A 12483-nucleotide genomic window follows, 5' to 3' on the forward strand; every position below is an offset into this window, starting at 1 on the left:
TCTATGCCTAAATTTCTCGCCCACGTTATTAAGTGTCGTCCCCTGTTTATATTTTGAAGAAATCAAAACAACCATTTTAAATTAAAATTTTAACTGTAAATGATTTTGGACTACCGACCTACTCTTTAGCACTAATTTCCGTAAACCAAAAGCAAATCTACTTTATACTTCAAACATTATACAAATACCATGATTTCGAGAAAATGCAAAGGCCAGACAACCTGGCAATGCTCTTAGTATAAGGGTATGCAAGTACGGCGTTAATACATATTGAAAATTAAACGGTTGGAACAAACAAGCAGTTGTTAAATTGATTGAAATATCACTCAACCGCGTACATTATACCTCAATAACCATTCCATTGTAAGGTTAAAGCTGCGCTGCAGGTTGTTTTGGAACAATTATTTAAAAAAATAATCAATACCCTTCAAAGGTAAATCATCGACAAAATGAATTGATTTTCATACTACCTGGTTCCTTAACATACGCTGCAGGTATCTAGACGTCATGTTGGTTTTGTTTGTGCATTTGTTCACGAATAGCAATATTTTCGTGTAGGGAAATTTGTATTGTCTCCATGCCTACGCTCCAAAGAGTGGGCATCGTCGAGTAGGAACTTTCCATCCCAACCCTCTACCGGGTGGGCATTGTCGTGTAGGAGACCTTCTGCTGTCTCAATGCCTACCTTCTAATGCTGTGCACGTGAGTTTAATGCTGTCTTTTATTCATTGCGGCGTTAAACTCGGACGGACATGTCTACAATGCTCGGTAATTAAAGTCGTGTAGAAAACGTTGTATTGTCTCCATGCCTACGTTCTAATTGGTGGATATTGTCGTGTATGGAACATTATATTGTCATGCCTACGTTCTAATGGGCACTGCCGTGCAGGGAACTTTGTATTGCCTCCATGCCGACGTTCTAATTGGTGGACATTGTCGTGCAGGGAACTTTCTATTGTCTTCATGCCTACGTTCTAACAGGTTGAGATTGTCGTGTAGGGAATGTTCTGTAGTCTCCATGCCGATGTTCTAAAGGTAGGCGTTGTCGTGTTTGGAACTTTGTGTGTCTCCATGCCAAGAGAATGGATATCGTTACATGGGGAACTTTCTGCTGTCTCAGTGCCTGCCTTCTAATGGGTAAATACCAATGCTGAGCATGTGAATTTAATTCTGTCTTACCATTTGCTGCAAACCCGTACAGATATCTCCACAATGCTCGGTGATTTGAGGTCGTGTAGAGAACTTCATTCTTCATGCCTATGTTCTGAAGGTAGACGTTGTCGTGTTCAGAGCTTTCTGTTGCATTCTCCGCGCTCCAAAGAGTGGACATCGTCGTGTGGGGAACTTTCTATTCTCTTCATGCCTACGCTTCAAAGTGTGGACATCGTCGTGTAGGGAACTTTCTATTCTCTTCATGCCTACGCTCTAAAGAGTGCACATTGTCGTGTAGGGAACTTTCTATTCTCTTCATGCCTACGCTCTAACGGGTAGACATCGTCGTGTAGGGAACATTTTATTGTCTTCATGCCTACGCTCTAACTGTAGACATTGTCGTGTAGGGAACTTTCTATTGTCGTCATGCCTACGCTCTAACGGGTAGACATTGTCATGTTGGGAACTTTCTATTGTCGTCATGCCTACGCTCTAACTGTAGACATTGTCGTGTAGGGAACTTTCTATTGTCGTCATACCTACGCTCTAACTGTAGACATTGTCTTTTAGGGAATTTCTGTTGTTTACATGCCTATGTTGTCACGTAGTGAACTTTCTGTTATCTCAATGCCTATTTCTAATGGAAATATAACATTGTTGTACTGGTGAGTTTAATTCTGTGTTACTATTGCTTGGGGCGTCAAACCAGCACAGACATGTCTAAAATAATCAGTGATTTGTAGGGGACTTTGTATTGCCTCCATGCCTACGCTCTAATGAGTGGACATTGTTTGTTAAGTTTGGAACTCTGTATTGTGAACATGCCTACGCTCCAAGGGGTGGACATCGTGGTGGAGCAAACTTTTTATTGCCTCCACGCCTACGATATAACGGGCTGACACTATCTTGTAGGGAACCTTCTGCTGTCTCAATGCCTACCTTATGGAAAAACATTGTGAGTTTAATACTGTTTTACTATTCGGTGCGGCGTCAATCCCACAAAGACAATGTTCAGTGCTGTAAGGTCTAGCGGTGGATGTTTCCAGAGTGGGGATTCCACGACACATTAGCATACACACGTGAGTCCATGACGATATTAGATACTAGTATTGGATTGAAGAGATTTCATAATTATGAAAATAATAACCATTTAGATGCGTTACCGGAAAACCTTGTGTTCTGCTTCAGATTGTGGCTGTACTTTCTGGGACGTCATCGACTACATCGTCTACTGCTCTGTCTATAACACACAAGCTGGCACGTTAATGAATCAAGATTAGCTCCAACTGTTTCCTCTGTGTGTACGATCTCTAGCGATGAAATTAGCTGCTTGTGTTGTGCATCATTAAGGCTTGGTCGATGTCCCGCCTTAGGAGGAGGGACCCGCATTGGCAGGCTGACGTCACGTTAACGTCGTCGACGGAGATGTAAGATGCGAAAGCTTCATGTGGTCGGTGTGATGTGACTTGACGGTCGGTATACAAGCTTCAGAAGTTCAACACGGCGACTCCGGCGACGTTTAAAGGTGAGACAAAGATAGGTAAACTGTCTGCATTACAATTCTAAGAGATGGTGCATTTGTTTTTCAATTTTCAGCGTGATAAAATTCTTTGTAATTAACGGATTCTGCAGTTATATCCCAAGTGTCACCTTTATCATGTTCAGTACAACCGCCCAGACAAGTTATTCTATTTCCATCTTCACTTCGTTATTTACAAATAAGTAATTATATTTTCCAAGATGCTAAATTTAAGACAAACCTAAATTACTGGAATAGTTAACATCAAATCTGCCACGACATGTGACGTAAACTGAAAATTCTTCAACAGTGCTATATGTACCCTCACGTAAAGAGACATGTATATGTTTAAACGTTATACATCACCACTAAACTGGATATTGTATCAGTAGAAAAGGTCATATTTCATTAAACGTTCTGGGCCTGGTTATCCATAATCCCATGGCTTAATATGTAGGATTGAAATTTAATTTGTAATATTAACTTGCTTCAGTTTTATTCATGCGACTTGAAAATTCTACATGTGTATTGTGGGGCTGAGCTAATACACGGAAACAGATATTTAAAGTACTGAGTAGGTATTTTGCCTAAATCTGTATCTGTGCAATTTGAAGTCAGTTTATTATCGCGTAACGAAAATATCCCCTGTGATTCTGATAGCGTGTAACTTCAAATATCACAGGATGAAATACTATCTGCGCAAATGATCGTTTAGGGAAGCATCTTAGAATATTCAGTACACTTATTGAGCTAGTACAGTTGTTTTATATGTCAAATGTATTATGCTCAGTAGTCTCAAAGCTGATAAGTTGTGTTTGAAGTGTCAACTTCCCTATGTTCAATGGTCTCAAAGCTAGAACAGTTAGGGTCAGCTTTCTTATGTTCATGACAGTTACAGAGCAAGCACATCGGTGTTCCATGTGTTTTCTATTGGATATTTTTTCATTTTGTATTTGTCATTCATCAACTTTGTATTTCGACTAAACAGCTTGCACGGATCACATACGCAGTAATTTGTAGAAACCCCATGACTGTTTTCTGCACAACTGCAGACAGTGACAGTGAGTGACATGATTGTATCTGAAATCAAAGTGAGGTGAGGTGAGGTGAAATTGGGTTTAACGTCGTACTTGAGAATATTTCGCTCATATGACGACGTGCACGCGTGCGTATGTGCGGCTGCTTGTACTAGCCCAGACTTAAGCTGGTTTTATAGTGCTAGCCCACTGAGATACCATGCCGCAGTGAAGCAGGAATACCCCACTCAGACACATTATACTGACTCCGAGCCGACCAGTCCTTGTTGTACCCATTAATGCCGAGCGCCAGGCAGGGACCAACAAGTACCATATTTTAACGTCTTTTGGTATGACGCGGTCGGGGATCGAACCCGCGACCTTTCGCTCTCCGGGCGGACGCTCTAACCACTACACCACAGAGGCGGTCGAAATCAAAGTGAACTGTTGATTGCCGATGCAATTTTCCTAGTTTTGTACGTATCTTGCAAACCTGCGTGTGAGAGCATGAGCAACGCCTTCTGGGAACGCTGTTGATACCGAGGGTGCTCAACGTGCGCAGGGGGCGGTGGGGTAGCCTAGTGGTTAAAGCATTTGCTCGCAAAGCCGAAGACCCGGGTTCGATGCCCCAAATGGGTACAATGTGTGAAGCCCATTTATGGTTTCCCCCGTCGTGGTACTGCTGGATTATTGCTAAAAGCGGCGTAAAACTATACTCAATCCCTCATCGTGCCCAGGAATTCCACGGGGCGTAGAGGACAGTATATCTCCACGTCGAGTGGAACAGCAACACAACATACCTTGTAATCGAGCTTCTCATAGTGGAGGGGCCGTGAGATGGCATAGAGGGTAAAGCGTTCGCCCGTCACGCCGAAGTCCAGATTCGATTCCCCATATAAGTACCATACGTGGAGCCTATTACAGGGAGTTCTCTGTGTCGGGAGCGTAAGGGATTGGTTCCGAGTTTGGACTATAACCTACAACAACTACTAAAATCGGCGTAAATCTCAAACTCTCAATCTCTCTGTCTGGAGACAGGTCCAGACTGGATTATTTACAGACCGCATATAGCTGGAATAATGCTGAGTGCGGCGTTTAACAATATAAACCAAACATTCTATCCACAAAACAACTGGGGCATTCACCTTGTCAAAACGATCAATGTTTCCTTAATTAGTGGCGATTATACCGAACAATCACAGCGAGAATTACGGATCGGTTTACTTCAAGCAAACTTTGACTCTTCTACATCCATCAAAATCAGAGATCCTTATTTGAAAGCCACTTTGTTCCCCATTCAGTTGCACATGTTTGCAAGGACAAAACATATGATTAGGCGTCATTAACTTGGCTTCGCCATGACAGTTTACTTGTATTTATTGATACGTCAACTTTGACAACGCCCACCTTGCCAACGGTGACCCTAATCAATAACTTCAGATGGCCTTGCAAGCACTATTGATAGTGTGCATCTGCAATTATCTAAACAAAAATATTTCAAACACGTAACGTCACTCCAATGTATTGACTGACAGTTTAATGTTGAAATCAACAAAGACAACAACGTCTTTTTTAAAATTCTTTTCCCCGGGATTTCGGTTTGTATTTTTGAATTGTCTGAATCAGGTTTCCAGCACCTTGTATAGGACCACCGATCAAAACACTAATCACCCGTACTCGCGCGTGTGTTCTGCTAGGTTCTGTTTTAGGTCCAAATTCATGGTAATGTAGGCATTATACTTTATACATAGTCGGGCTCGGAACGTTTCCATCATTTTCTATGTTGCTGTTTGTGAATAGTGATACCAAAGGTTTAATGACCTGAAAAGAAGAAAAGTATAGGTCAATGATCTGAAAAGAAGAAAAGTATAGGTCAATGATCTGAAAAGAAGAAAAGTATATGTCATTGATCTGAAAAGAAGAAAAGTATAGGTCATTGATCTGAAAAGAAGAAAAGTATAGGTCAATGATCTGAAAAGAAGAAAAGTATAGGTCAATGATCTGAAAAGAAGAAAAGAATAGGTCAATGATCTGAAAAGAAGAAAAGTATAGGTCAATGATCTGAAAAGAAGAAAATTAGAAAAAAGACTTTGTGCGCTCTTTTGCAAAATATATAATTCAAACGCCCACATGAGGTGTATGAATATTAAACTTAGTTGAAAGTGCATTCATTATCTCTGAGTTAATTACACATATATGTCATTACTGGGAACAAGACTAGTTAATTAGATTTTTCTTTCACATGGTCCTCCGTTTTATTAAAAAGGGCATTTGCTGTCATGACATTGCTAAAACCAAAATTGGATTCATACATCCCGCTGGTACATTTAATTTAATGTTTAACCTTGTTTTGCCAGTGGAGGCGAAGTAATTCAAAGTAATACTTCATCAGACTCCATGTTGATAATATTAAACCCCTTTCGGATTTACATGGGGTAGCGAGCGTTTGCTTTGTCATGCTTACACTATTAATCTGGTCGTTATAAGATAGAAGAAGAAGTATAATACCAGTGAAGATCCTGGTTAGAATTGGTCTACAGCAATCCATGTATGCCATAGGAGGCAACTAACGGGATCAGGTGGTCAGGCTTGCTGACTTGGTTGACACATGTCATCGTATCCCAATCGATGCTCATGCCAATCGATCACCGGATTGTCTGGTCCAAACCGAAACCTTATAGCTGGAATAGTGCTAAGTGCGGCGTTGAACAAAGAACAAATAAGAAGTATAGAATATTAGACCAGAGTTATTTAACACTGTAGACATCAGGTAAGACTGACTGACTGACTGAGTTTGGTTTTACGCCGCTTTTAGCAATATTCCAGCAACATCACGGCGGGGGACACCAGAAATGGGCTTCACACATTGTACCCATGTGGGGATTCGAACCCGGGTCTTCGGTGTGACGATCCAACGCTTTAACCACTAGGCCACACACACACACACACACACACACACACACACACACACACACACACACACACACACACACACACACACACACACACACACACACACACACACACACACACACACACACACACACACACACATCAGGTAAGACGCCATGTGAGTTAGCGCCACGCTCATTCAATTTCACCATTATTCAAGGAACATCACTTCGGGTTTCGTCCTCATCAAGATTACAGGGGCGGTGGGGTAGCCCAGAGGTTAAAGCGTTCGATCGTCACGTCGAAGACTCGGGTTCGATTATCCACATGGGTACAATGTGTGAAGCCCATTGCTGGCATATTAGTAAAAGCGGCGTAGATTAAACTCACTCACTCCAACCCCGGAATAGATGAGCGTTTCCTTGGAAGAGCACGCATGCTCTTTGTAAATGTTTTGAACCATTGGTGAATGGTGAGTGAGTGAGTTGGATTTTACGCCGCCTTTAGCAATATTTCAGCAATATCACGACGGGGAACACCGGAAATGGGCTTCATACATTGTACCCATGCTGGGAATCGAACCCGGATCTTTGGCGTGACGAGCGAACGGTTTAACCACTAGGCTACCCCACCGCCCCTTGGTGAATGGCCTCTGAGTTTGTTTGAAACAATTTGAACATGAAGCAATGGTTTCACGTTTCAGATACCACGATGTCGAACAGCACAGACTCCACGGGACCGTTCCTGTTCCCAACACCCTCTGCAATCACCATAGCAACGTTCACGAGCTTCATGGCTGTCCTGACAACGACCGAGCATATCCTGGTGTTCCTTGCCTTTGCCACAAACAGCTCCTTGAGGCGGTTCTCCGACTACTTCATCCTGAACCTGGCTGTGGCGGACTTCTTCATTGGTTGTATTTGCATCCCACCTTACATTCCCTATCTGCTGACCGGAGTATGGGAGCCAGGCAGGGCCTTCTGCAAGATCTGGCTCCTCTTTGACTACATATGCCCTGCCTCCTCCACCATCAACATCTGCATCATCAGCATCGACCGGTACCTACAGGTAGCTTTTCCATTCAAGTACAGAAACAAGCAAACCACGAATCTGCGGATAATCATGATGTTGATCCCATGGATTATTTCAGGGCTGACGTACCTGCCTTCCATACTGTTCTGGGAGATGTGGACTGGGCTGGACACCATTCCCCACAAAGTTTGTTTCGTGCCATACTACTACAACTTTGAGTACGCCATTTTCGCCTCTATGATCGAGTTCATCCTGCCTTTCACTGTCGTCATGACCTTCAACATCCTCATCTTCCTCCTCATCCGTAAACGCTCCAAGGGCATTTTTGGACAGCGCAAAGTCGAGCCTGTGAAGGTTCAGGGAGATGCCGCAACACAGGATTCGCAGACGGGGCCAGCAAAACCGTCCCTGGCCAAGGACAAGAAGGCAGCACGCTCGCTATTCATCCTTGTGCTGGTCTTTGGCGTATGTTGGATGCCTTACGAGGTGTGTGCGCTCATCTCCAGCGTCTGCCCAGACTGCATCCATCCTGTCTTCTTCGAGTTCACTTTCTGGATGCTGTGGATTAACTCAACCATTAATCCCATCCTATATCCATTGCTACACAAGCGCTTCAGAGAGGCGTTCTTTAAGCTGATCAGGTTCGTACCCAAAAATCAAGCGAGGGTCGCAACGGTAGCAACAGTGCAGTAAGTGAACGACGGCGTTGGCGGTAGCCAAGGACATGCCACATCTGACGTTGTTTGCAGCAAAGGTGACTACAATGCCGTAAATGAACGACAGAGTCGACGGTACTTCAGGGCCTACGTTAACATTGTCTTCTGCAATGCAGGTGACAGTGCATGAACTCAAAGACAGCGTTGGCTGTAGCCAAGGACATGCCACATCTGACGTTGTCTTCATCAAAGGTGACTACAATGCCGTAAATGAACGACAGCGTCGACGGTACTTCAGGGCCTACGTTAACATTGTCTTCAGCAATGGAGGTGAAAGTGCATGAACTCAAAGACAGCGTTGGCGGTAGCCAAGGACATGCCACATCTGACGTTGTGACTACAATGCCGTAAATGAACGACAGCATCGACGGTACTTCAGGGCCTACTTCTATTTTGTGTTCAGCAATGGTGCCGTGCAAAAAGAGAACGACCGCTTCGACGGTAGCCCAAGAACATACCACCTTATGATATTATGTAATAAAAGACGTTTTGTTCAGCAGCAGTGGTCACAGAGCAGTAACTGAACGACAGCGTCGACGGTAACCCAAGATATGCCATCTCATGCCATACTATACCATCTGCCGTCTTCATCAACAGCAACCACTTTGCAACAGCGTCGACGGTAGGATAAACCAGTTCAATATATTATATGATAATAGTGTTTGTGTTCAGCAACAGTGGACAAGGTGAACGACAGCGTCGGCGGTAACCCACCTCTACTACCTCATATTGTAACCGTCCTCATTCTCAGAAGAGAACTCCTGTTCGGACATAGTGGGCCTACAATCTCGACTTGCTGCTTTATTCACTCAAGTTCACAAAAAGACCAGTGCTTCAAACTTTGATTCCTTCCACAAAGCACCTGAATTCTTTTCACAACATGTGCACATAGTGTGAATCTTATATCTTGCGTCCATGCGGCACAGTTTTCATTAACAGCATACTCTCCCTTTCACATACAGGACAGTATTTGTGTACGTGTTTTCTAACATATGTTATATTTGGCATTATACTTTCTCAGTACAGATTCTAGTGTTTTTAGAAAGCGATGGCTGAGTGGGTTAAACCGCCGTCTTTATGTGCTGGCGATTAGGTGCCTGACAGTTTGGGTTCGATTGCCGGGTGGGACTCAATCCTAAAAGTACAAGAATGTGTACTTTACTGAGATATATATCCCAAATATGACTTATATTGCGTTTGACCACTTCCTAAATGACATTGTATAATTACGTATTTTTACTCTTTGTCTATTTGACCCCGCACTGCAGTATCCTAGCGGAATGACGGCGGTCTGTAAATAACCGAATCTGGACCAGATAATTCAGTGATTGGTATCATGAGCATCGATTTACGCAGTTGGAGTGAGTGAGTGAGTTAATATTTAACGTCACATCGGCAATATACGCAGTTGGAACACGATGACATGCATCAACAGAGCCTGACAACCTATCCCTATAGTTGCCTCTACGGACAAGCTTGAGTGGGTTAAGAATTATAGTCACATCGGCAATATTTCAGCCATATCGTGACTAAAACAAGTCATACTATGAGCATAGATTATGAAAAATAAGTATAAAACTAATTGATTATAAACAGGAGGAAAAAAGGACAGTACAACAACTAGGATATCACAGATATAGATCTAAAAAAGAGCAAATGTATCTTACTGGCAAACAAGGATAAGTTGAGCACCGACCTGACAATTGACCCGTATTAGCACGTACGAGTGCCGCCCACTGGCGCTTACCATTGTTACCGAAGGGGCCCCATGTTGTCCGCGATCAGGTGGAGTGCGACTTGCTGCAGGATGTGAGTCTTATGAGCAAGGCGTGTGCAGCTACGCGCGGAATCAATTTCATCGTCATGCAATGCACGTGCACTAGCCCACATCTGCTCTACCTTTCACAATGCCGTGCACCGCCTACTTCTCGTAAACGCGTTCTCTGCGCCGGTCCAACTTATCCTTGTTTGCCAGTAAGATTATATAACTATTCAAGACAAAACTGAATCGCCGTAAGCTGAGGGCAGATCACCATGCATGATATGGACTTACAATACCCTTTCAGGGGACGACAAACACAGACTGCTAAGATCGGTTGTGAGTGGTATCTTCACGGTTGTGTGTGGTATATTCACGGTTGTGTGTACATGTGTATATGTATCTGTTATTATACCAGTATTGTCGCACATAAGAAAGTGGTCATTGTTTATATTCTTGTTTGGGTTTACGAACGCTGTTTCAAGACTTAGAAGTAAACTGATGACCACAAGAAAGCATACGGATCAATTTATCAAAAAGATATAAAACACGATACATGTTGATGTAAATGTTTTATCAAGAAAATATCATAACTTGACGTCAAATCAACTCTATAAAACTATGGGGCGGTGCGGTAGCCTAGTGGTTAAAGCGTTCGCTCGTCACGCCGAAGACCCGGGTTCGATTCCCCACATGGGTACAAACGTGTGAAGCCCATTTCTGGTGTCCCCCGCCGTGATATTGCTGGAAACTCACTCACTCACTATAAAACTATTGGCCATCCAGCGTCAACATCACAGATCCCAAACAGCTCTAGGGAGAAAATGGTGATTCCACGCCCCACACGCAGGGGTTAACATGGTGATTATTGTCGATAAAGGAATGCAATCGCATCAATAATGCGAAACGCATCTACGTGTAAGCGTACAGAGGTGCCCACGACAGCGCCCCACAGTTAGTTAGGTATCTAATGGTTTCATCGGGTTTTGCTCTCCATTCCTCAGACGAAGGTGTGGCTTTAGACACTAATATTTCCATCATTGGGAACTAGTTGTGTCACAACTTCTGATCCCACCTCAAGCCAACTCACTTCCACCGCCAAATGGCGCAGTGGTTGTATACAAGGAGGTGTTCTTTATCCCGTCGGCTTTGTACAGTTGGGTCATTCTCTCCCCAGACATAAACTGCACGTTGTATTGCCAACATTGAAGTTGACATGCCCAAAGTAAACGTCGAAAACCTAATTGTCCCGTGAACGCGAACGCAATTCTTCCGAATGGTCTGTAGACCCTGATAAAGTGCTGTCGAAGTGGGCGGCATAGGACGTTACCAGTGTTGATCATTGAAATCGTCTCCACATCGTCATATTTCACACAAAGTATCGCCCTAACAGCAACTTACAACACATTTCCATTTGCTACTTTAGGTCAAACAATACAATCACCTATCTGACCCTCCCTGAACTATACACAAAACAGGGGGCGGTGGGGTAGCCTAATGGTTAAAGCGTTGGCTCGTCACGCCGAAGACCCGGGTTCGAATCCCCACAAGGGCACAATGTGTGAAGCCCATTTCTGGTGTCCCCAGCCGTGATGTTGCTGGAATATTGCTAAAAGCGGCGTAAAACCAAACTCAGTCAGTATACACAAAACACCCACTGTATTTTTGCAATGATAATGACGTACATAAAATTTCTCATGGTGACCACGATGGAAAAACATGAGTTTTTCTGACCCATATGATCCTTTGACACATAAAAAACGACAAAATGATTGGAATCCATGTTGATTTTATGATGATAATTGCTCATTTTTTAAAAAACACACACTGATTTCCATTCAAAAACATGTCTGTACAAGTATGGCCCTTGAATGTTTAATGTTGGATTTATTGGTGAATATGAAACATTCAAAATGTCATTTTGCGTGTCTTACACGATTCAGTGTCAAAACCGTGTGTAACCTCCATGTGGCAGGATGGCAACCAACACTCTCCTACTCATACCCCCTGTCCGCCTCCTGATCCTCTGAAGGACCAGTCTACGCCATTCCTCGTGTAAAGCAGCTTCCAATTTGGCCAGGTTTTGTACAGGAGGGTCCCTTTGTTGCACGAGACGACCAATAACGTCCCAGATATGCTCCAAAGGGTTAAGATCGGGGCTCATTCAATCGTGAGATATGTCAAGGGGTGTTTAACTAAGTTCCTTGTATTTATTTATATTTCAAAACTAAAATTGGATATACATGTCTTTTTTATGATTGTCAGTTTATTTTCTGCCAAAGGTCTGGATTTGTTTTTTAGTTGTTGTTTTTAAATTTGAGACGAAATGATATTTCAATGTATATATTTAAAAAAACGTTTTTGTTTTACAGAGTATGTCATACATTTAGGGCAAAT

General features: G+C 43.1%; 1 protein-coding gene across 1 annotated transcript; it reads left to right on the top strand.

Moving 5' to 3' along the window:
* Positions 1–613: 613 nt before the first annotated feature.
* Positions 614–8634, top strand: LOC124255549 (histamine H3 receptor-like). Its single transcript, XM_046689491.1, has 3 exons — positions 614–702; positions 2341–2677; positions 7283–8634. The coding sequence occupies exon 3, from the start codon at positions 7291–7293 to the stop codon at positions 8302–8304; it is 1014 nt and encodes a 337-aa protein (XP_046545447.1). The 5' UTR covers positions 614–702; positions 2341–2677; positions 7283–7290; the 3' UTR covers positions 8305–8634.
* Positions 8635–12483: the final 3849 nt, after the last annotated feature.

This window comes from Haliotis rubra, unplaced genomic scaffold (genome assembly GCF_003918875.1).
Source record: "Haliotis rubra isolate DU_JTF1 unplaced genomic scaffold, ASM391887v1 Scf602, whole genome shotgun sequence".
Lineage (NCBI taxonomy): Eukaryota > Metazoa > Mollusca > Gastropoda > Lepetellida > Haliotidae > Haliotis > Haliotis rubra.

Coding starts and splice junctions, on each gene's coding strand:
- LOC124255549 (XM_046689491.1), top strand. CDS start 7,291: ATGTCGAACAGCACAGACTCCACGGGACCGTTCCTGTTCCCAACACCC.